General features: G+C 38.7%; 2 protein-coding genes across 3 annotated transcripts; one reads left to right on the top strand and one right to left on the bottom strand.

Moving 5' to 3' along the window:
• Window positions 1-1,910: 1,910 nt before the first annotated feature.
• On the bottom strand, window positions 1,911-5,411 carry fgf20b (fibroblast growth factor 20b). Its single transcript, XM_041797659.1, has 3 exons — window positions 4,467-5,411; window positions 4,116-4,219; window positions 1,911-3,924 (listed from the first exon to the last, which is right to left on the bottom strand). Exons 1-3 carry the CDS (start codon window positions 4,747-4,749, stop codon window positions 3,679-3,681), a joined length of 633 nt encoding a protein of 210 aa, XP_041653593.1. The 5' UTR covers window positions 4,750-5,411; the 3' UTR covers window positions 1,911-3,678.
• A 33-nt stretch (window positions 5,412-5,444) lies between these two features.
• Window positions 5,445-25,189, top strand: micu3b (mitochondrial calcium uptake family, member 3b). Of its 2 annotated transcripts, XM_041797657.1 has the most exons (15): window positions 5,445-5,855; window positions 7,673-7,820; window positions 9,678-9,709; window positions 9,872-9,950; window positions 12,443-12,490; window positions 12,576-12,658; window positions 12,766-12,837; window positions 14,522-14,563; window positions 16,377-16,472; window positions 17,007-17,095; window positions 17,312-17,483; window positions 21,002-21,110; window positions 21,727-21,884; window positions 22,270-22,338; window positions 24,047-25,189. In XM_041797657.1, exons 1-14 carry the CDS (start codon window positions 5,601-5,603, stop codon window positions 22,336-22,338), a joined length of 1,452 nt encoding a protein of 483 aa, XP_041653591.1. In that variant the 5' UTR covers window positions 5,445-5,600; the 3' UTR covers window positions 24,047-25,189. The 2 variants fall into 2 exon arrangements, with proteins under 2 accessions (XP_041653591.1, XP_041653592.1); XM_041797658.1 differs by lacking the exon at window positions 16,377-16,472.
• The last annotated feature ends 179 nt before the right edge of the window (window positions 25,190-25,368 follow it).

Raw genomic sequence — 25,368 nt, 5'->3', positions numbered from 1 at the left:
AGCTATATTCCCACCCTCCTCCAGGTTCTGCTGCTGCTAAGTCACATCCCCGACTGACAAACAGCAGGCCTGAGATCAGAGTATGAGCTTGAGTGCTGAGGGAACACCTGTGCTGTCTGACCTGACTGTGAAGATAGACACAGAAGATCACTGACTTCCACACCTGCCCGTGGACCCATGCCACACACACTCTCACACTCGCACACTTGATTGGGTTTCCTAGAGAGCCCTTTAAGGCCGCGGCAGAGGTGATGAAAGTCAGGGAGCGTCCATTAAGCGTGTGAGACGGCCCTCAAGAGTGGCTGCGGATGAGGGGTTTAAGTGTTTTCAGTGAGGAGGCGCGGACCACCTGGAGGAGGCGGAGTAGGAGGAACAAAAGCATCTGTCTCAGAGCCAGGTAGACTCAAAAACACCAGTTAAACAAGTGCCAAAAAGCACTTCAGGGCAAAAAGTATCCCGGGTCAGGATTTCTGAGGTGTCCAGAGTAGATATAGACTGTAGAAAGTTTTTGAAAAAAGTCTGAGTGACATCCAGAGACGGTTTTACCATAGGGCAAAGGTACCCTTGCAGATCATGCTCCAAGGCGCCTCAAAATAAAGCGTTTATTCCTGGACATCAAAAATGAGATATGCATCGAAAGTTATTTTCAGTGATAAATAAAAGTTTTTTAATTGCATAAAAGCATAAAATAGATTTTTGTTGTTAAAAAAAGACCCAACAACAAAGTCCAAAGCCATCATAAAGCTCCAAAATGTCTACATAGCAATCAAAGATGATTTAGTTTGATAGAAAAATATTTGAAACAATGAAGTGATGGATTTCTGTGTGGTAAAATGACATACACCATATCAAAATTATGATTTGTGATAAAACAATGGACAATGCACCAAAATAAGAATATACATATTTTTTTAAAGTTCCACCTGGCCTAGCGACATGTTAAAATATTACACTGTGGTGAGTTTGAAGCTCTTCAGAGAGATGATGGAGTACTGTTGGTTGAGTATCAATATTTCACATTTAGGTATTTTCTCTAGTCCTCTGGCTTTGTTGCCTGAGAAGAAGTGTCTCAAGATATTTTATTCACTCACTGTGATTGCTTTTAGGTAAATGGAGGGGCCCCATATTGATCTCTGCCTGGGGCCTCTATTATCACTAAACCCCACCCTGTGATATCACCTTTTCTGTCTTTCTGAGGCCAATCCATGGTAGCAGCCACAGTGAAAATGTTGCCTTTAACTTACTTTCGGGCAACCTAATAACACACACAAAAATGGAGTTTCAGGGGTCTTTACGTCTCCAGTCATTTCATCCTTACCTCTAATTAAGCACATCTCATATCTGTTTTAAAATCAAAACGGATGCCTTATAAGAAAAATTGACCCCGTACAGTGAGATAAAAACTATCTTGTCCAAAATAGTTATATTTTCACTACATACATGTTTGCTTCAGCAGTAGAAACTGAGATCCTAGTATGATGTTTGTACGTGGCTTCAGGTACTTCTACAGCCACCTTCATGTGCACACTAGCTTTGGCAAACCCACAACGCTGTCCTGACACATTTCTTTAAGGTGGTGTTTCTGAAGCAAGAGGATGGAGGCCTTTGGTCTTACGTTTTACTGATTGATGCGAAGATTCCACTGGTTCCCAATGAAACCATCGAGAGAGCGTAAGGACTTCGTTTTGTCACAAATACCATAAGGATGACCAGCAGCATACAAGCAATCACTAGCTATTGTAAAGAAAACAAACAGATAAAAAGACTGCAGGGCTAGAGTCATGGACTAACTATTGTAGAAACACACCTCAGCCTCTCAGCTTGGAATGAAACACTCCCTGTCCATCATTTTCATGCTTGTTAACTTTTCTACGGAGCCATACAAAGACAAGCAGGGACAGTATCTTTACACAAACAAGCCTCAGAATCTTCTTTCATGCTCTTATAGGCTTGCGTGTGTTTACTCGGTGGACAGGGGATGTCCATATACACGCAGGTTATTATACACTCTAGGATGCTGTCATTAATTGACGACAGAAGTGTGTTGATGTTCAAGGTGTGCAGGTGGGAAAGTCCCACAATATCACACTGAAGACAGGAGAGAGTTGGCAGCAGCACTGACTCCCTGTTTCGAGACACCCCCACTGGCTTGCCATCACACACACACACACACACACTGAGATCACAGACTGAGCTTTCATGCTTCAACACAAATCTTCCCCCAACCGTGGAGGAAACTGCACAGATATGAGATATGCTGTAAAGTAGGACACCTCCTTGGTTTGTTTTCGTGCTATTCAAAACTATGTGACAGTTTTAACATTTTTGACACAAAGAAGTAGGAGCAAAAATAAGAATGCAAATGTCTTTGCCGTCTTGACTTCCATTGTTTAAACAGACATTTCAACAAATCTGCCATCTTTGAACTGCCAGCAGAGGGCATTTGATCCTTATCACTCTGACCTCCATTTTTATGCAGCTGTTTAAGTTGCAGGTCTTACTGAAAGGTCAGAGTTTGTTTGGTCCTGATCTTACTGTTGTTAGTACTCTTCATTCAGATGAATCGGGACAGGGGCTTTGAAGTTTTATGCCCTCATCAGGTCTACAACTCCTCTCAGCGTATCAGTGTCCATTAAAAAAGACAACAGTGGTCTCATAAGCAGGTTTATATGTTTAACTCTGGTAAACAAATATAACAAGTAAAGGTTTCTTCTTTCAAAAATATACCTCTGTTAAATGTGTGTTCTTGAAAGGAAAACAGGTTTTAAGCAGACACATGGTGAGCGACTGATAAAAATCTTTTAAAAAATGTAATCACATTTTTACTGTTTGTAATGGGAGTGAGTTTACTTCAAATCTATCTTAGAGGACAACAAGTGTATTTTGGAGGGAATTGTTATGCCAATATTACAAGGTTGTTTGCAACGTTGATTCACAGAAGCCACATTGTGACAAAATGCTTTCAAAAGTGGTGATTTTATCCACAAGCTGCTGATGTATTTCTTTTTTTGTTGTTTAGTTTATCATCTACTCAGCTTCTTTTCATGATAGAAGACAAATAGTGTCAGCCTTTATATACTTAACACAGGTTCTAGTTGTTTTCTCTACTGTGCATGTATCTAACTGTCAAAATATATTCTAAAATAAATAAATATAAAACATAAATATATGTATCTAAAATGAATAAATAATTGTTACATTTTTGCACTTTAAACAAGTTTAGACACAAGTTAATAAAAATGAATTCCTTCAATGTCCCTCTGAGAAAGTTACATTTTACTGACAAGGTATCCACCTCAAAAAACTCTTTCATAGTAACACAGCTTCTCACATCTTCTGGCATCTCCATCCGCCCAGAGAAGATGCTCCCTGACTATATCAGCTCCATTTCCTGTTTGTCTCCTGTTCAATGCAGGTACTTTTTAGGGGTGTCCAACCTCTGAAACAAACGGCTCCCTCATGACGAGTGTGCAGACATTCTAGCCTGTCTTCCTGGCTGCTGAGAGATGGTTTGTGCATTCCTATAAGAGGCCCCGATGCCTTTATCCCTCCTGATCAGACTGCTGTCCACCAGCTTGCACCGGCCACATCCTCATGCCTGCATCCCTCTTTTCTTCTCTTTACCCTGCCTGACAGGGCTTTAGCAGCTATCTCTGAACTGGAACAGGCCTCCAAGTCTCAGCTGTGTCCAAGGATATCCCTGTACAGCTCTGGCACACGATCAGGGTCCACAGGCCTGGGTAAAAAATGTGTAAATTTTTGGTGCCGCCTGGATTTAGTCCCATCCCTTGGTGTCCCATCTTTATTCAGTGCCACAAAGTAGCGTGTCCCTCTGTCTCCATGTTTGTAGAGGTTGGAGGAGTAAGTGTTGTACCAGTTCTCCTCAAACTGCTCCCTGAACACACACTCAGCAGTGAGCGTCTTCTGAAAACAAAAGAGTACCACATCAGAGAAATCCCAGCTCATGTTTCAGAATAAAAAAATGAATCATAGCCTTGAACTTATTTATAATCAAAGCACAAAACTCTACAAATTAATGTGAACCTTCATGTTGGTGACTACATGATCAAAATGTAAGAGTTTAAGCCACATAAATCAGGAAATATATGACTTACAGATCCAAACAGCTCGCCTCTGTCATTCATTCCCAGATACAGTCCACTGTCCACTCCTCTAATGCTTATCAACCCAACAGCAAGACTTAAAAATTCCAAGATACCTGGAGAAGATTAACACAGTTGTTTTGTCAAGATAGATTCTGATAAAGATGAAACACTATGGACAAAAGAAAGAACTTCATAAATTCAAAATCAACAGTGACTGCAGTTTAATAGCAGCTACATTTGATGTTTTTAATAAGTTAAAGATTTTTTCTTCAGCAGTTGCACTTTTTTGGTTAGTTTGACATGCGTTGTTAAAATGATAAATACATTTCTTTGTTGCTAATCTTATGTGTTTTTATTTACCAAAACGGCTGTGGTCCTTCCTCGTCCCTTGCACTGTGCCATCCGGAAGTATTTCCAGATGAAAGCCCGTTCTGCAGTACAACTGTCTCCTCCTCAGTATCCCTTTGAGGTGCGTTAAATCCGCCGTGGTGCTCCGGGAGAGCCTGTCCCCAGGAATAAGGTGATCCCCTAGCAGCGTGGGACTGTCCCCGAGTGGGGTCAGGAGGAAATGGGACCCGACCTGAGCGACACCATCGATGCCGTGCAAGACGCCTCCAACTTCCCCCAGAGCAGAAACAGCCATCGCGTCAAAGCCAGGCGGATAAAGTTCAGTGAGGAGGTCCGGAGGGAGCACTCTTGCGTAGTAGACTACCGGGTTGCCACTGTCACTTAATGCATGTTTATGTCCACTGCCTTCGTTACTTGGCCCATGGAAAAGACATGAGCAAATTTCTCCCTCCTGACATGTAACACTCACCTACAGTATCCGCTACTGGTGGCACCGATTTCTCCTTTTCCTTCTTTTTACACCGCTGCGTCTTCATCAATTGGGGGTAGGCTGCAGTCGCTGTTGTGATACCCCTCACGTTAAATAGGCTACCTGTTCGCTGTGGACGTGGGTACCTCCGTGGAGCCGTGAAGTGACCCAGCAAAGAAGATTTAGTAGTAAGGGCTGAATATACGCTGCAGTGCAGGTACAGGAGCTCAGGGAGGTTTTGCGTTCAAAGTGGCAGGGGTGGTAAGGCAGGTGCAAAACCACAGGACTAGTAATGGGCGGGGCTGTCACAGTTCAGACGTGCCCTGGCAATGATTTTTTCCTTCTCTCAGGGCATAACACAAGAGAGAGCCAGAGGGAGACAGGGAATACGGTGGACAGTGGACTCAGACTGAGCATTTACGATTAATTTTAAATTTGTAAAATCCAAATTTACTAACTTACAGCCAACCCACAACAGATGAATCACAATTCAGAGTATTTTTCTATGTTTATGTGGTAATTTCAACATTTCCACCACTCATGAAACAGGCCAGGCGCCCTTTAATCCCAGGGCGCCTTGAAACATCCACGATATTTCTCGCGAGCTCGGAGCAGCAGGCGGCTCGCGCTGCTCTGCCGTGCTCTGCGTCAGTTACGACCCTTCAGTGTAAACAGCCATGGCTGCCCTGCGTAGACTTATCCCTACACTCGTAAACAGCCCTAAAACAGGGACTTTCACGACACGAAATCAACCCACGTCCTCCAAAGGGACAAAAGCGCTAAAAGTAATCGCAACCGGAGCTTGCGTCACGGCAGTGGTCGGTGCCTCTTATTATTGCTGTTTGTTTGACGGTGGTCGCTCCGGTTTGAAGAGCTGTGTCGTGGCTCGACTCTCTCATCTGGCGTTGCCATCAGTTTCTGCAGCCGAGAAGGTACGGTGCAACGTTAGGATTCGCTTGTTGAGTGTTTTTATAAGAAATCTCTCTCATTGCGTAGCCTGTCAGTACGGCTGTTATCAGACTGTCAGCATTTTCGAGATATTTCGCCAAAATCACACCGTGCTCGTGAGAATATAGGAACATGTATATGTTGTAATAAGGAGCTATCCTCGACCTTTGGTGCTGAAATAGCGAAGAATTTTTTATAGGTCACGTGATCTAATAGCTTGCGTAGTTTTTATAGGCTATGTTGAATTCTAAACAGTTAATGTTTCAAAAGAAAAAGAAAGATGATTTCACGCAAGGCTGTTTAATATGATCAAAAAAGCAGCCTTACAGTGACCTGTCGCTGTGGGAAGCGTTTGTATGCCCTTATATTTAAGCGTGCAATTTCTAATTATTCATTCAACCTTTATTTAAATCTCCAGGAATAGAGAGCATGCTCTCATTTTCAATGATGTCGAGAGTACACAACAAAATGAACAATACAATAGGGTAATACAAAGTTCAAGGTAGAAGACAATTACTATGGACATTATGTGACCATATGATTTAAGTAATGTTGTCAGTGGTGGATTCAACATGTTCTAAATGATATTCATGAAGGATACAACCCTCCTTTATATTTTCGTATATATATATATATATATATATATATATACTGAAAATATTAAGTTTAAATGATTATTTCCAAAATCTATCTGTTTTTCTTCAGCAAATGCATTAGCAACTTTTTGACATTAACAATTGTCAGTCAAAATCAGAAACATTTGGCTCTTGAATGGCACTGATGGAAGGTTAAAAAGGAAGGAAAGAAGCATTTAAGGAGGAGCACTGTAGGAAATCTTTCAGATTATAAAGAAACTTAATTTTGAAGCAACTTATTACACCTAACCTGTGTATTTCTGCAATATTTAGATCAGATAGTTAGGCCTCATCAAGTAAGAGATCAAGTAATTTTGAAACTTCTGTTGCAAACCAAGTTTTCAGTTAGTCTGCTTTTTTTTTAATTATTGTTCTTAATTTAGTATTCAATCATGATAAATGATTTAAGCTCTAATGTAAGCCTTTACACAGGTTTTTTCTCCATCACTGGATTTTTTCAAATGGTCATTTCTTGCCCCGGTATGGCTCTGTTAGCCTGAATGGTAACACTTCAACACTTAGTGTCAGTAGCTCGGACATGTGTCAACATTGTTGTCAAGATGTTGGTGGATCACAGGGGATATAAACAAACATGTAAGCCATGTAGAGCAGGTCTGGTTTGTCCACTTCTAACTACAGAAGACTCCTTGTTCTATAAGTGTTGGTAGGAGAGACGAAACCTTGACTAGTGTCCACAGGCTGCAGGAATCCAGGGACACAGGAAACTAGACACTGGGACTTGGCGGAGGGGCTGACACTTGATGAGAGGCGGGGGTGTTTAGAGGGGGTTTAATGGTTAAGCAGAGGGGGGCACACATTCCCTGGGTGTTTGCTCTGTGCCCAGTAGACCTGGCATATTGCCACCTGACAGAGAGATCCAGTCTGTCTTCACCAGTCCAGCCTTCTGATCTGGCTTGGTTTGAACAGTTGTAGGGACATTATCTGGTACACAGGGATGAAAAATAAGGCTGACATAACATGTGCCCCATTACTGAATTAAAGCATGGGCCTTTTGTTGTGAGCCAGGTCTTTCGTGACAAGAAAAGCCTCTGCAGATTCCATAACAAGTATCTTTCAGACAGTATTACCATGTTGATTTATTATACAATGTGTCATGGTTATGTGTGTGTGTGTGTGTGTGTGTGTGTGTGTGTGTGTGTTTACAGGCTAGAGCCCGTAATCTGGATGATGGAGACATGTACATGTCATCCTATGAAAACAGATTTCGCCTGTTCAGTTCAGTGGAGTGCGAGGGCCAGCTCTACATGACACCACTGAACTTCATTGAGTCCATCACTTTGAATGAACCCAAGAGTGAGTGCACTGCTGTTACTCAGCGCCTTTCCATACCTCTGAACATTCTCTGTAGGAGGAAAGGAGTAGTTATAGATTACGGATTTCAAGGGTTTAAAATGTCAATTTTTCAAAAAATTCCAAAGACAGACGTGTCAGTCAAAAACACTTTAATAACTGATTACTGTGAGGGATATTTTAATTTTCAATTTCTGTTGTTCAGATTAAGTGTTTTTATGAATCAGGATGGTTGATCAGACATAATCACTTTAAAAGTGTTATTGTGAGCTTTTTTCTGGCTTTTGATAAATGACATAAAAAAATCTTAAATATGGCAGGAAGATTGAGTTCAGATAGGAATATTTACTTGTTGTGGCCCTTTTTCCATTTATCATAAGAAGAAATACCAAAATAGACCTACCTAATCTTACTTTTTTGTTTAAACCAAAATATCAGAATAACAAATTAAATGACACAATTAGAGAAAGTGGTTGAACTGTTTTTAAAACAATCTCTTCCTCTGATCTTCTGATGCTAGTAGCATTAGTCCCAGCTGACTTTGTGATTATGTTTGTAAGATGTGGCTGTGTGAACTTGATTTGATTAACTAGTAAATGATGTTCCACCCACTCTCTGCTCAATAACTCCTGGGCAGTGATAGATTATTGTCTCAGAGAAGGGAAAATTGCACATATTTGTTTTTAATATTTTTAAGGAGAAAGTTTAAGACTCTTATTCCTTATAAAAAATTTTTGTATGCTGTGCAGCAGGTGCTGCCCTAACTCTGTAATCTTTGCAGTGCTCTGAAAAGAAATGCTTCATTTTTCAGCTGCCATTTGCTTAATTACACTTCCAACAAGGCATCACGTAAATTTCTGTTCCTTTATCCTCCACTTAGTTGACATTGAAAAAATGTGCTGGTGTTATTTCCTGGGACCTTGCTTGTTGTTGAGGGCCTATGAAGTGCCATCAGACAATAAGCTGCAGCTTGAACAGCTTCAGTCATAACACCTGCATAAAGATAGACATCTTTACCAGCAACATCACTTTTATGGCTCATTTATGTGGCAACAAACTTGCATAGACCCGTAGAGACCAAACAACTTAGCATGTTAGTCATAAATTTAATGATAAGACCTAGTTACTGGCATTGATTACAAGTTATACAGCATGTGGCCTGTTGTGATGTTTTGGATGTGGCCTCAGTAATAGGGGGTTAATTACCAGCATAAGAATATTTGCATAACACTAATGGCTTATGTGCTGCAATATGGTAATCATGTTTTATGGTTATAATGTGGCTGTAAAAGGTAATGTTTTTTTGCCTTTCCTGTAGAAATTTCTACAGCCCTGAATATGGCCATGAAGCATCTCTGAGAGTTTTATTTCAGGGAAGAAGACGTGAAGCTGTTATGGCCATTTGATGGTGAAGCATGTAGTCCAAATGTAAAGTGCTATCATGTAAATTATTCATATCAAATCCATAAGCTTTACTGGTTATTAAAAATTCATAGAAAGCATCAAAATGGCAAGCCTTTATTGGAGGACAACATCCCTTTTTTGTCTTTGCCTGCTCATTCAGACACCTTAGTTATCAAACTGCAATTATGGCACCAGGCTTTAAAATGTGTCCGTAAAGTTTCAGTTGGATTTTTCTGCAAGTTTTTTTTCTTTAACAACACTTCCACCTTATCATATGCTTTATTGAGCACTGGAATGCACTCACAGATATCTACAAATAGCTTTTGACTCTGTCCACTAAAACACCTGTTTTCACTTTTGATTCCTGCTTCTGAAATCCTGTAAGGAATTCTTCATTAAAATAAAGCATTACTTTGATATTTGTCTTCCAGTAACTGTCAAAGTTCTTTTGTTTAGGTAGAAGAGGATGGAAATCTCTCACAAAAAAGGTAAGTTGTTCTGTCATCAGAGCACTTGTTGCTGTATAACATAATCTCCTCTTTATCCGTGCAAAACCTCTGTAATTACTGTAATGCCAACAAACATTGAGTTTCCTTGTGTTACTACTTAAAACTGATGGATGGATTTGGGATTTTTGTCTTTTCTCTCAGGAATTAGAGAAGATGCTGGCTGATACCCCGCCTGTTTGGAAAGGATCATCTAATTTGTTTAGAAATCTTCGTGAACGAGGTACGTTACCCACTTGACAGCTCTGCATTTAAAGCCATAGAAGGAAAGTAATTCCCTTTTATACTTTTATTTTTTAAAAGGCTTTCCATGTCTTGTTCAGAGATTGGTCTGGTGTGCTAATAAAGCTAAAGCAGCTCTTGTGTTGTAAATCCTATCTTATCTTTCCATCAGTCTGGTAACTTTTGAAGAGATATTCTCAGGTGGCCTTCACAGGGAGAATGTTCCTTTAATGATAAACAAAATGATCCTTCATGCTCTGTCTTAAAAAGAAACAAAAAACTAAGAAAACCTTTTTGGTACTTATTTTAGTGAGAGAAGTGTTCCCCTTAAAAATAGCAGTTTCAGGCTGAAGTAAATAAATAATAGTGATTTTGGAAATGTATTTTCCATGTATGTTGGGAATTCTTTTGTGAAAATTGAATTTGATCTTGGATTTTTCTAAGCAAGAACAAACTTTCAAGTTCACTCGAGCAAGGTTTTACACTTGCAAGATTTTGTGGCAAAGGAAATTTCTAGCCCCTAAGATTTTCTAAAATTAGTCACAAATTTATTGTTTTTAGATTTTCTTTACGAGAAGTAATTCTGCACTTATAAGACCACTAAAATTAAGAAATATGAAAGCCAGTTTAAAGCCTATTTGGTTCTCATTATACTTATAGAATGTGTCTTTGCTTTTTCAGTTTCGTCTTCTTTGTAATATACCACAAACAATAGGATTTATAAATGGGGTCAATATGTTTTTGGTCAAATATTAATTGTATTAGATTTTTTAAATCTATTAAAGCTACTGAGGTGTGTAGATTTGTGATTGTTCTTTGCTGTATGTGCTTGTTACCTGAAAGCTGAAATGTTGATCTCTTGTCTCATGTTCATCTTTTGATGTTAAACCCAAATGTTTCTAGTCTACAGCAAAAAATAAAGAAATTGGCCTCACCGTCCCAATACTTTTGGAGGGGTGTGTATATCCTGTCTGCTTGAGAAATAAGCAGGACTTTGCTTCTCTCTGTTAAAGGTTAAAAGCTCAAAAGCTCATTCTTCCCAAGTCTGTTGAGGATTTAAGAGCAGTGTGCTCACGGCCATCATGAATATGAAACACTACTTAATGCAGCTTAAACATTGATGCAGATTCACTAGCAAATCTTATGTTATGATGATATAAAGTAAGAGATGATATTTTAAATGTTCCAACCTGAGACTCATGCTCAGTGTGTCATGTGAGCCAGGGGAGCATCAGATCTCACTGCTCTGCTCTCTCTCTCTCCTCTGTTGCTTTAGCTAAGTGCCAATGCTGGGATTTGGGGCTTTTAATCCTGCTGTTAAACGTTGCAGCTTTGTTGGGGAAAAAAAGGGCTGGATTGATCTGTGAACAAAGCATTGCTTTAGAGAATGAGGGAGCTGTTTGAACCCAGCTATGTCAAGACATGTCCCACTGGCCACCCCCTGATCACCACGGACATTATGAAGCTGAAGAATGGCATTGGATTACATCTCTGGGACTGCCACTCTGTATGAAGTGTTTCTGTGGAATTCTTTGTATTGTCTAACAACATCTACTTGAGCTCAGAGCGGTGGGGGCGGCTCCCTCAACAGTGAAGGTGTGTGGTATAGGTGAAACATCGCTGGAATCTTAAAAGTTTTTTTTTTCTCCTCTCAACCCATTTAAGCTTTAAAGGCTTTGAAGCTAGAGATCTGTGGCATTACCTACCGGCTCAACAAAGACAGCTGGGGAAAGAAGATTTAATGCTGCACATCCCTTTTTACACTTTAAATTGTTTGTATGTTTTGCCATCTGTTTGCTTTATTTCACCAGCAGAGAAACAGTCAAAAAAGCTCAATCTACTTCTGTTATTTTGTTTTATTTTTTTTTCATTGAGTTTTTCTCTTTCTGGATATGTATCCCAAAGCAACCTGGCTGGATTCTTTTCCCATAACACCAAGAGCAGTCACCCAGAACTATCTGCGCTCAATTCTCTATCTTCCCGAGCAAACAAAAGCTTGGGAATGCTTTCAGAGGCAGAAAGGAGAAGCCTCCTCAGTCGGCTGAGATGTCTCCTGACACATACTCTTCCCATCTCCGTGTCACAGAACAAAGGGAGCTGAAGGATGCGACACAAAACCTGAATCGGCCATTCTCAATCAGTGACACATCACTTGAGAATGTATTACACCTTGTTACCCAAACACGATCAGAAGCCATAGGCCTTAAATTTGTTTGAGTTTGTGTTGAGATTGGTCAGCTCTGTTGTAAAGCCTTTGTTTGTGTGAGGAAAACACCAAGCATGAAGTAAAAAGGCACCTTTTAAGATGTTATCAGCGAGCGCAAGAAGATTACTCTTGTCTCAAGGTGTGCGCTGTTTTTGTGGATGCCTTATTCATCTCTAACGCCTGACTTTAACAATCTATAAACATCCTCAGCTAACTGGCTCACCCTTTTTGTCTTGAAAATTTTTCTTTTTGTTCCTCACCTTGATAAATGTCTCCTTTTATTCCAGGTGTCATTAGTTACACAGAGTACCTATTCCTGCTCTGCATCTTAACAAGTAAGTATAATTGAAAAATCCTCTTGAAGATGATTTACAGATTAAAATGCCGTTCTTCAGTGTGATTGATTTTGTTTTATTTCAGAGCCCCATGCAGGCTTCAGGATTGCCTTCAACATGTTTGATGCAGATGGAAATGAAATGGTGGACAAAAGGGAGTTTTTGGTGGTACGTGTATATCCTTGAGAATCAGATTGAAGATATACGTAGATGAAATAGGATAAACTTGTGCCAATATAAGATAATATGTGCAATTACTTATTTTTCATTTCCAGCTTGAAGAAATTTTCCGTAAGAAAAAGGACAAAAAAGAGGTTACTGAAGACATGCAAAAATTTGACCAGCAGGTACACAAAAATGCTCTATTGTTACTGTATTTTTATTTCTATTGAATTGGGTTGACGTCCACTGGCTGTTTTCACAATTGCCTTATACCTACTGCGAAAGCTACTGCTATAAATAGTGCTGGTTTGTATCATTTTTCAGTAGACTAAATGACTATGCTTAAAGTAATGCTGGTCACAATGAAGCCAGAGGCTTATTGCAGATTTTGCAGTTTACTAATTTTTAGTTTATTAGTCCTTTTAGCTCATTGTGTAAGTCTGAGGCTAAGTGTCTGGCTAAGTAACTCATTCTGTGTCACGTTTGTAAATCAAAAACTGTCTGTCTCATCTGGTGCTGGCTGGGATTTACAGAGCATTTTTTATTGGGTTGTTAATAAAATGCAACTGCCTATTGTCTAAAACAATATGGAAAAGCATAAAAGTATAAAAATTATACATGTTATATCTGAGATTTTAGGTGTGCAGAAGACAGTCAAACCAGTCACAAAATCCACTGTAAATTCTTGTAATGTAAACACAGAAATATGATGTGTTATCTCTGCTGCCACTTCAACACAAGTACTTAATAAGCCAATCATGTGGCAGCAACCAACCCATGTAGGCATGCAGATCTCCACGTTTTACTATTTTGAACAGGAATGAGGGCTTTCAAACTGAATTCACCCAAATTTGAGCCGGCTCACTGGGCTTCTCTGAGAAGTCAGAAATGAATCAAGCATAACATTCAACCACTAAAACTCATTTTTCTGTGCAGGAATGCAAGTAAATAACTATAATTTGACATCATAATCAAGAAATAATAATGTGCTTTACTATTTTTTTAATTTTTTTGTAAATAAGTAAATTTGAAAATTCGTGGATAACAATAATAATTATATTTTAGCATTAAAAATATCATTTGGGTTAAAGAGCTTCTAGATATTGGTGTATTAACCATTGCAGAAACATAAAAAATGATTAATTAATTTAGGGCAGCTGTGGCATAAACCTTACTTTGGTAAGGGTTAGGGTAGTCTAATAAATTTTTTAAGCACTGTATATCATATCATAATTGGCAGGCAATGAAAAACTGAATATTTTTTCCTTTTTCATCGCCATATGGGATAAAAAGCAAATTCAAAGCAATAATCTGAAAGATGCTTAAATCTTTTCTGAGGTTTTTCTTGCAACACTTCAAATATTCCTAGAGAGAACGCAGGTTGCAAAGGGGTGAATGTGGTCAAACAAGGTAAAACATGCCTGGGTCTTTCATCTTTCTCGGCCTGTCTTATGCTGCATGCAGGTGGATATAAACATGAAGAGCTGAAAAGAATGATAAGAGCAACTCTTTGAGGTCTTATCACACAAACACAACATGGAGGAGCTTATTTCACTGGAACAAACGGTAGCATCTTAGGACAGTCCTGAATTAATCAGACGCCCGTATAACCATCAAAAAGATCATTAGAATGAGCACTCTACTTTTGAGAAAGATAAAGATACTTTGCAAAAAAAAAAAAAAAAGATTTAAAAATGAAGGCTGTAGCTTCATTCACAAAGCTTACAACAGAAGATGACTATGAATGCCACATCATATTAACTTGAAGGCTTTGAGTTAAGTTAGAAGATAATTTTGAGCCTCTTTCTCTCTGTAAATTTTTTGTGAATTAAACAAACTTTTTCTCTCTCTGCTCTTTTTGTGTTTCAGAGCCTGCAGCTTTATGGTAGTCACAAATCCCCGTCACACACTGTATGTATACTTCTCTCCACAAATAAAATGAACTGTTCTGCCTGTTGTATCTAATTGTAGCATGAATCCTCCTATCCTAAAATACTTTTACAAATTATGCTTAAGCAGAAAGCACACGGGACTAACAGGATGACACCACCCATATTTATATCTGTTAACAAGAGATAACCTAATTCACAATCTCTCTGATTGAAATATATCAGCTTGTCCATCAGAAATATCTGATATGTTGTCTTTGTGTGTGCGGTAGAACAGGGGGGACACACCAGATAACTTATGTACCTGCCTTATGCCGAGAATTTAGTTGAAGAAGCTTTTACCAGCAGACTGACAGTATTTCACTAAGACCCCCATGTTTTATTTTCACAGTTTCTTGAGTAGTGGTATTTGAGCTCAGGTTACCTTTTGTGATACGTTTGGCCATGAAGATGCCCTTCAAAGAGGGGAAAAAAGCAGTGAAAAGCTATGAACACACAGAGAGGAGTCCAACAAGGAGACAGACCAGATCTTTTCAGAGAATGCAAGACTTTGCATTTAGGTGTGATTTTTGTTTTGATTTCTCCTGCCCTACCATTTTGTCTTCACAGCAAAAAGTTCATAAGTTTAACTTTTTTAACAGGCTTGTCCTGAGTGCTGTAGTTGGGCTTTCCCCAGCATAATCTAATTACAAGTCCAACGAGATCTTTCCAAGGGGTACGATGAGAACAGGGCAGCACATTAAAGTGTCGTTCCATAATTAGTTGTGGGATCATGTCGTAAATTTCTCACTATGGTGGAAAGCAACAAGGCGCAGAGGAAGAGCTGTTTTATCAGCTGTCTCACATTTCCCCTCAGGCTAAAGAGATGAAAAAAAGCTGATAAATAAATATGAAATGAAGGAAGCCATACTTAAGGTGACATCTGGTTTGTTGTGTGATGATTTTGCTTTTCAGCGAGGTGATGTTTGGCTTGAGAAACTAGAGAATGTGAGGAAAACATTTTATATTAGAAAACCTAGGCAGAAATGTTATTGTTTCTTAAGAACTCAGTCTGTCCAGTGATCTTTTTTTGTACCCACCACCAGTCACTTATAGTTGTGTTTAAGTATAGCTGTACCTACAGTAGTCCTACATCAGCTGGTAGTGTGAAGGAAACAGTGTAAACTGTAATAAAAATAATGACTGGTTCAACAGAGAGCAGCTCAAGAACATAGCTTTGTTGAAAAAATAGAAGGAATAAGCTTCCTTGTTGTAGAGCTCATATGTTTAAAAGCATTTTTGTATTTTGTAGGTTTATCAGGGACATCTGCGCCACCATCTTTCTTTTTCTTTTTAAAACCCACAACCTTGAAACAAAAGACACATATTGTTTCTGAAATGTATCTGAACCTAACTGACAACCGCAGATGAAAGATGTCCGATACCTTGCATTAACCTCACAACATAGCATCAAATGGTGATGTATTGGGCAGGTTGAGTGGCATAAAACCCCCTTTAGGTCTCGTGGCCCTGCATGCTTTGGACATGTGTTAGCTTTTTTGGCTCAATGCTCTGCCAAAAAGCTGCATGCATGGCTGCAGAGCAGGCTCATGTCAGGGCTGAGAGGCCTCTCAGATATATCCTATCAGTCCAGTCTGCTTCTACGTGTTTAACTTTTGGTCTATCTGTCCCGCTGTATCTGCCATTTTATCCTAAAACGAAATCATGACCTCCTTCATAGCCGGATATCTCTTCCTTTTTGCTCCTATGATGTGCACTGTGTCTTTGGGAGTTAACTAACATTTGCAAGATGCATTTTTTTCTTTCTAACAGCTGTGCTTCAACTGCTGCCACAGGTTCTTAAAAAAGACAGTCAGCATGTGGAGGCCCGCGGCATGTGGGATGTTCTCAGACGTGGCTCAAGTCAAGTTCTGTTTTCTGATCTCACTGAGGTAGCCATGCTATCACTAAGATGCTTTACTTTACCCTTCTAGTAATACCATAGTAGGGTCTGATGTCATTTGTGTTTTGTGTTTGAAATTTTCATTAACTTATAAATGAAAGAAAAACATGATTTCTTTTTCCCAGATAAAGGTCCTTTGATATTCCCCTGTTTTCCCTGCATGTTTAATGGGTATTTTGCATGGCACATGTTCATGCTGAACAGTGACATGCCTGCTCTCTCTGTTAAGTTTCAGGCTCAGAGAAAAAAATTAACCATTAACTCTGGAGAATTTTTCAATTGCAGAATTTGAATGGCTATTAACTAACATTGCATAAAGCATTCAGGGTTGCCTGGTGATACCATGATCCACGTGTTTGTAACAAAACTGTAACAACTGAGATTAACTTGATTTTTAGAAGAAAAAATCTGTCATCAGTTGTGCAGTATGTGTTATTCTGTTCTTTAAACTACATAGCACATCTGGAGTAGATTTTGAATATTACGAGGATTAATAATTCTGTCCCTTTTTTTCTTCTGACAGCATGTAAATGAAAAGACAGAGACGACGCTGCTGGTACATTTTTTTGGTAAAAAGGGCAAAGCTGAGCTGAAATTTGAAGATTTTTATCAGTGAGTTGGGAACCTTTTGTCTGTTCTGTAACAAATGAAGAAATCCATGAAATCTGGTATATACACTAACCATTAATCATTTTTATACCACACTGACCTTTCAACAGCTCAACCTTTAGAGGTTTTGTTTTGACCATGTTAAGTGTTCCTTTGTGCATGTGAGTTTCTGGTGGTGGCATTTCCTGTCATCAGCTGACTTCTGTCTTGCTCCTTTAGATTCATGGACAACTTGCAGACAGAGATGCTTGAGATAGAGTTCCTCTCCTACTCCAAGGGCCTGCCCACCATAAGTGAGGAAGACTTTGCTCGGATTCTCCTTCGCTACACCAATGTGGATGATGTCAGTGGGTATTTGGAGAATGTGCGCCATAGCATACCAGATGAAAAGGTGCGTTTGTTTTCCCCTCAGAATATGTTAGCTCAGAACGCTACCATTCCTCTGCAAGCAGAGCAGTAAACTACACTGTAATATAAATGTTAAGTTTATCTTAATAATGTAATCAAGGACAATCAGTAGGGATAATGAATCACACAACATTTATGGATATTTGTACAACCTTTTAATAGTCAAATCTTCTATAGTTCTTGACACTCCTATCTACAGCACTCCCGTCTGCTACTTAAGAGGCTTACAAGAACGTAATTTGGTTTCTCATTATTGGACACGTAAATACATTTGAATCACGGTTTTCAGCATATGAACATTTTTGAGTTTTGGCTTTGTTTTCAACATGGGAAGATCTATACTGAATAATCGTCTGCTATGTTCACCAGAGATTTGATTGATTAGTTTAGCATAAGACTCTAAATGGGTGATACAGAAAACATGCTCTGTAAAAAGAGAATAGTTGGATAAACTTAAAAACTCTGCTTCAAGTGGTAACAAGTGGAATTTAGTTTTCCCATCTCAAATTAAAAAAGTTTTATGAACACACTTCTTTTAAGTCAGATGCATTTACTTTTAAGGGATATCAACACAGTTGTACTCATACATTTGAGTTGAATTTTTTTGACTTTAAGTTAAACTACACTGTGGAAACTTTATTACACTTAAAGATTGTTTTTCAGTCCAACTCTAAACAACGTGTTCAAGTGTTTTTGGTAATCCACTGCAATTTTCCGTAATTTCTTATCTTCTTTTTGTTATTTCTTTCGCATACTGTAGTCTTGAACATTTATGTCACCTAAGGCCGGACAACTTACGGCGGCCTTACACCTAATGACTTTTCCTCCAGTTTCAAAGTCGCAGACAAAAGTCCAAAGTCAGAGTAAAATCATGGGAGTCTTGCTATAGTCGCAGCTCTCCCCCGTGATCAGGTGTAAGGTGGTCATAAGACAGTATTTTAGCCATTTAAAAGCGGTCTTTATTCAGTCCTGGCCTTTCGATAATATCAAACGTGTTTGATATTGTCGTAAGTGCGTTCCATTTGTCATTGTAACTTGATTCCAACTTGTTTTTCTGACTTCCGACAGGAAGTGGCAAATCGAATATCTTTCCAAGTTGTTTTTACAATACTACAAACTCAACGGCTTGCCAACAAATCGTCTTTAGATGTGACAGGATCTCAGGTGTCCATCTTTTTAGAGTCCTTTAAGAGTTTTTGCAAAGTCATAAAGTGTAAGGCTGGCATTAGGTGACTATAAGTGTGAATAACTGACAGGTGCACACTGAACTAGGAAGTCTTCTTCCATAATGTTCAGTATACCCTTCATGGGGTCTTGTGGCTGTTCCCCACAGGTGGGACATCTCCGACTAAAGGCTCATTTATACTCTATGCACATATGAAAATAGATCTGTTTGCATCTGTCACTGCCCTCGTACTGCTGGCATCTATTATGTTTGAGTGGACATTTAAAACTAATCCACGAGAGGTCGTCGTCTGTCACTGAGCTGCTTTGATGCTGCTCCATCCATCCCATAGACTGAATTAAAGACCAGTCCATCCTCTGCTCAGCTATGCTCTTGTAGCTGTCTGTCTTTGTGCCAAGGTGAGCTAACATCATTCATATGTTTGCATTTTCTGATAGTATTTGTTTACGTTTCCTCAGAAAACTTGATTAAGTTCTTTCAGATTTTTCTTTTCGTTGTGTTTGCCACTCCGGGTTAAACTGCTGGCCGCATTGCTCAACCCGTTCCACGACTGGTGGCAATACTGCATTGTTTGATCTGTATCCATAAGCTTCAAGACAATGGACGAAAAGTGGACCAAATGAACGTAGAGTACGGACAGAAAGGTCCATCTGTATTCGGTACAAATGTAGAGCATAACTGAGCCTTGAGTCAGCAACTTCACTCATGGTGCAAATTGTCTAATGCACAAAGGCATTCCAGGGAAACTCTGAGGATTGAGGGATGATTGTCAAATAATTTGTGTTTAATCACAAAAAGATACTTAAAGTGTGTGAGCACTGATCACTTAAACTAAAATGTGTTCTATTAACTCAGATAAATAGAGCAAGAAAAGCTGTTTTGGATATTTGTTAACATCACTTGAGTTTTTCCAACAATCTTTAACTGTTCAGTCTTATGGTGAAAGATTAGAAGGTGCATTAGATAAAGAAAGTTCCATTCCAGTATCTTCTTTATAACGTTTTAATTGGTCCCCACAGGTGGGACTTCTCTTACTGAGTCAATAACTTCATTCATGGTGCAAAAGTTTCTAATGCCCGAAGGCATTTTGGTAAAACTGTGCAGCTTAGGCAGACACTCAGGCACCCATGGTCTGCATTACCTCAGTTCATATATGATAAAGGAACAACCTGCAATTGCAAGTTTAAACCACCCAAAAATGAACCATGGCATCTAAAGCACAAACCTGAATTTGATTAACGAAAATATTACATTACTTCAACAAACAATCAAAACACTTTTCCAGTGTACCTTTGTTTAGATAACAAAAAAGAAGTAGCACCCTTGTTAAAGCTTACTAACTGAAGGATTACTCAATTTTTAAAGAAGAGTTTAACTTTTCTTTCAGATCACTCATGCCCCCTCTGTACCCCATAGGATAAAGGTTTAGAACTTGAAAGAAGAGTGAGGGTTTTTTGGCTATCAAACATTTAAATAAGGGTTTATCTGCATAAATGTTTAGACAGTCTCTCTGGAGGGTAGGGTGAGTGTTTTTTTTTTGTTCTGGAATAAGGGCAGCTTTCTTTCGAGTGTGCCTTCTGAATAAGCTGCTGAGTGAAGCATCCTCCATTTAACTTTAATTTGTTTTCCTCTCACACACTGACCTGCTGCTCAGCCACCTTGAGTAGCCTGTTGCTAGATCTCCATTGATTGTATCAAGTGGGTCTGATCGTTAGGCAAAGAGATATTTTATGGCCCTCACCTTGTTAAAACAGCAAAGCATCACAGATTAGTCATTACTCCATTTGTTCCGCTGGGTGTGTTACCCGTTTAGGGGGAGGCGCGGCGAGTGAGAAGAAGCTAGTAGCTGTGAGATGGTTGAGTGGAGATAAATAGGCGCAGTGTTTGAGTCATCAGCCAAGGCTGAGATGTTTTGGGATTCATCACTTTTGTTGTTTTTGTTTATTTAAGTATCAGGTTAATCTGCCTTAGAAAAGTCTGCAAACTGCCTGACCTCTTCCCAAAAGCTGCAATCCTCCCCCTGCTGCTGACAGCTCAGCGTGTCCATACCGCACGGGGAAAATCCAGCATTGTATACTTTGCTTGGGTGTGTTATCTATCCAATGACTTCAAGGTCCCCCACACACTAAGGATTCACTGCAGGATGAAAGGGGGCAGATTATGTGTTGTGTGAATTATAGCACTATCCTTTGCTGGACTGTTGACACATGTAGCATTTTGCTTTATGTGGGGCTGTAATTTCTCATCTCACATTTCAGAAGCTTTATCTTTTGTAAATACACCAATTTTGTTTTATTGTTGTTATCTCTTTGCAGGGAATCACATTTGAAGAGTTCAGGTCCTTCTTTCAGTTCCTTAACAACCTGGAGGATTTTACCATCGCAATGCAAATGTACAACTTTGCCAACCGCTCTGTTGGTCAAGGTGAAGTCTCATAGATTGTAGTCACACACTGATTTTAAACCGGTCAAAAGTGTTTTTTTTTTTTTCTTTTACTATTTTCTCTTAAGATGTGACATTTAGTATTTTCAAGTTTTATTTCTTGTGTCTTCTTGCTGCATCACAGTCATGATCATTTACAGATTTCAGAAATGAGTGGACAGAGGAGTAGATTATTTGTTTTAAAGCCACTTGTTTCATGGCTTCATCTGTAAATATATATTTTTAATCAATTTCCAGTCACAGTTTTTTTCAAGTAATCTATCAGCTTATATTTTGTTGTACTGTAAATAAGTTAACATATTTTTGAAAAACATCATTCCAACTTAAATAGATTTATTATACACATTTGTGCACATCTTCAAAAATAAGGGACATTTCTATTAGCATATTGTTAGCATACATTTTCTGTTGACTCTGTGTCACCAGGGGCATTTTCACAGAAACTTCCAGGCACATATTTGTCACTTTTCAAAGTCTAATTTGAAGTTTTTGAATGATTTGTCTTATCTATAGCTGATCTTTTTTTAACAGAATTAAATGTTTCTTCTGGAACTTTGACTACACTTTTTACTGATAACCATTTTTTCTTCTCTCTCAGAGGAGTTCACCAGGGCTGTCTATGTGGCTACAGGCATCAAGCTGACCCAACACTTGGTCAACACAGTTTTCAAGATCTTCGATGAGGACCATGATGATAAACTTAGCCACAAGGAGTTCATTGGCGTCATGAAAGACCGGCTGCACCGTGGTGGTGGGGTGAGATATCAGTAATAATTTAGATCATCTATCTCTATCATCTACAGATGCGAAGTGCTAATCTAACTCTCCTCCTCCCTCATATATGCATGCATATGTGCATAATTTAGCATCAGAAACATACCTCTCTCTGTGTAACTACACCATCTTGTTAGTGCTTATTGTGTTTTTAAAGGAAAGCGGTTATGTATTAAATAAACTCTAACCATATGTCTTAATGAAGCAAAGTTGAGTTCTGCCACTTTTCATTACTGAAACACACCCCACCTCTGCCTGTGGGGATTAGGGATTGTTCTGTAATACTGCCATCTAGTGGACATCAGAAGCAGTCTGTCATATTGTATTCCTCCTTCTCCCCCTCACTTTCTCCTTCCCACAATCACAGGGCATCAGGGTTGAGGAGAAGTTCACCTCTTTTAAAACCTGCATGAAGAAGGAGCTTTCATCCAAATAGGTAGAACATTTTTTTATTCACTCCGTTAGCATTCTCTGTTAACTGGGACAGGGATAATCACACTCAAAATGTTAAATGTAAGAGCTAGAAATGCATCGTAACTACACTAAACTGTTTTACAATACACTTCCTTCAGTGTACTATCCCTGTACAATAGCCAGTCTTTTCATGTATGTTTTGAGGCCCACCTTCTGCTTCCCTGAAGTATTAAGTTACACTGTAATATTAACGCCTGATCAACTGTCACTTGAAACCAGCTTTAGTCTGCACACATGAGCAGTGAGCAGTGCAGTTTAAAGCCATATAAATGTTTCAAAGGCAAAGTACCTCTTTGGAGATGACTCAGTACATTTCTTTGATAGATGTTATGAAGGACTTGATCTGTGTGTTCTTGCAAAAAGTAATGCAATATTTAAAGTTTCCCAGTAGTTTTTGAACAAAAAGAACTGTTTTGAATCGTTATTTGGAAGATTTGAGGGCAAAAGTGCAGTTAGCAATTATTATTTGTGTTTATACTTTACATTATTTGCTTTCCTGTCAGGAGTGAGGTATAGAAATACCAATCTATGTGTTTCCAATGAGCTAACTACCAACTGAGCTCTCCTGGTTTGGTCCAAATTAATTAACCAACATTTATCTTGTTTACTTTGTTTCTCCCAAAACCTAAGATGCAATGCAAGATGCATCATGAAGTGCTATAATGCGGACTCTTTCATTTTCAGTGAGCTCTCAAACATTTTACCATTTTGAACAGGAATGAGGAATTTCAAACTGAATTCACCTTTTTATACCCAAATTTGAGCCGGCTCACTGGGCTTCTCTGAGAAGTGAGAAATTAATCACGCATAACATTTAACCACTAAAACTTATTTTTCTGTTCAGGAATGCAAGTAAATAACTATAATTTGACATATTAATCAAGAAATAATAATGTGCTTTACTATTTTTTCAGTTTTTTTGTAAATCAGTAAATTTGAAAATTCATGGATAACAATAATAATTATATTTTACCATTAAAAATATCATTTCAGTTAAAGAGCTTCTACATATTGGTATTTTAATCATTGCAGAAACATAAAAAATGATTTTGGTAATTACCAATGCTGTTAATTTAGGGCAGCTGTGGCATAAACCTTACTTTGGGTGGTGGTCTAATAAATTTATTAAGCACTGTATGTCCCATGTAATTACCAGCTAAGCTAGCCAAGTGTATCTATGTATTGACTTATGAAAGTTGTAACAATCTTAATTTACTCACTAAACGTTCAGATGTTTTTTCCATAATTGTCGGCATTAGCTGCAAAAGTAATTTTGATTTTCTACCATTATTTATGATTGTTTCCAGCTGCAACCATTTAATTTTCAAAGAATGTTAACCAACCTCTGTGCAGCAAAGACAGGCTGTAATTTTCAGATTTAAGTCCCTGGTCTGTGGATATGTGGTTGTTGGTTACCACCAGCGTCCTGTGAACCACCTCCATGGCCTCTGCATTTTTGCCTTCATAACTGCAGAACTACTGCTGTGCTTCTGCGCCATCACTGATTGATAAATAGGATATAAGGATTTTTTTCTCGTTATTTTTTATTGCTGTCTACTCTGTTGATCCTTGTCTACGTCTGTTTTAGCAGTACAGTGAGTTGCTTTATAGTAAGAAACTGTCACAACTGTGTAAGCGAGTTTATGATTTTCTCTCTGATTTGTCACCAGGTGAAATCCAATCATCCGTACATGTCTGACAGAGTTTATGAGCTGTTCTCCTCCGTATTCTACAAGGACAGCTGAGGAATTCCTATGTTCTATGGTTTGAAATAAACAGGATGGGGGCAAAATCAGTATGTGTTCAGCCTACTGAGTAGCTTTTGCAAGTAGTCAAATAAAGCATTATGAACATGATGAGGAAGTCCACTTAAATAAGTTTTGCAGGGCTCTAAAATAGAACAATTATCAGTTTGTGTAACTGCTTTTGCCTGCTTATAAAATATTGATATATTTATTTATTCATATTTGTAAGTATATTTATCTATTTTAGATTGTTAACGATCTATGTATTTATTTATCTAAAAGTCCAACATTGTCTTATCTACTCTGCCAATGTGCATTTTCCTTGAAATCTCCCTTTGTTGTGCGCCTGATTGTGTGGGGTGGCGGCAGCATTGCTCACATAATTTGTCCTTCTGGCGGCTCTGCAGCCCCCTGCACAGATCAGCTCAGGACACCACTACCCCTCCTCCCTCCTCCTCTCTCCCAAAGTGCTGCAGTTGAAATTCTCCAGGATCCTTTAGAGCCAGCAGGCCTGAACAAACTCTCCATGGCAGTGGCTTTTTATCCCACTGTTTTTACTACAGGCAGCCAACACTCTTAATCATTTCTTGGTTTGTCGAGAAAAAAAGCTATATTCATGCCACTGGCAGGGATGCCCTGTTTTTGCATACATATGCAGAATACTGAAGCCATATATGCTTGTTGCACTCCCAAGACTCCCAGCTTAACTTTTTGTGATTTTTACAGAGTGTTACATTAAATTACCTCTTCTCTAGGCTCTGTGAGGAACCATTTACATTAGATCCTCTATAGAATCCCTCATTTGTGCTGCTGTTGCTGCTCCTTCTTGCTTTGGGTGCAGCTATGTACTAAAAAAAAAGGGTAAATTATTATAAACATGAAGAATAAAGTAGACAAATAATGTTCTATTTCAAACTTCTTTCAGTTATAATATTTAATGGTTTTGAGTTATTTTCCCTCTTGTAGAGTTTTGGAAACTTCTCATCAGTTAAATCATTGTTATACTGATGTCAGAGCTCAGATGCGTTCATATTTATATGTAACAATAAATATTATTTGAAATATGTATATCCTTTATTTGTTGTTTTTCTCTTTCTCAACCACACACACACAACTGCATGCTTTGTTAGGGTTCTGTTTTCTTACAGCTGCTCTTTTCTTAAGGGTGGACTGATGGCAGGAGCACAGAAGAATGAAATGGCTGTTTTATTCTAAACCTCCAGGCAAATCATTAATGGCATTAATCA

This window comes from Cheilinus undulatus, linkage group 10 (assembly GCF_018320785.1).
Source record: "Cheilinus undulatus linkage group 10, ASM1832078v1, whole genome shotgun sequence".
In the NCBI taxonomy this organism is placed as follows: domain Eukaryota; kingdom Metazoa; phylum Chordata; class Actinopteri; order Labriformes; family Labridae; genus Cheilinus; species Cheilinus undulatus.
The sequence above is the reverse complement of the archived record's forward strand: the minus strand, read 5'-3'. Positions and strand labels throughout refer to the sequence as shown.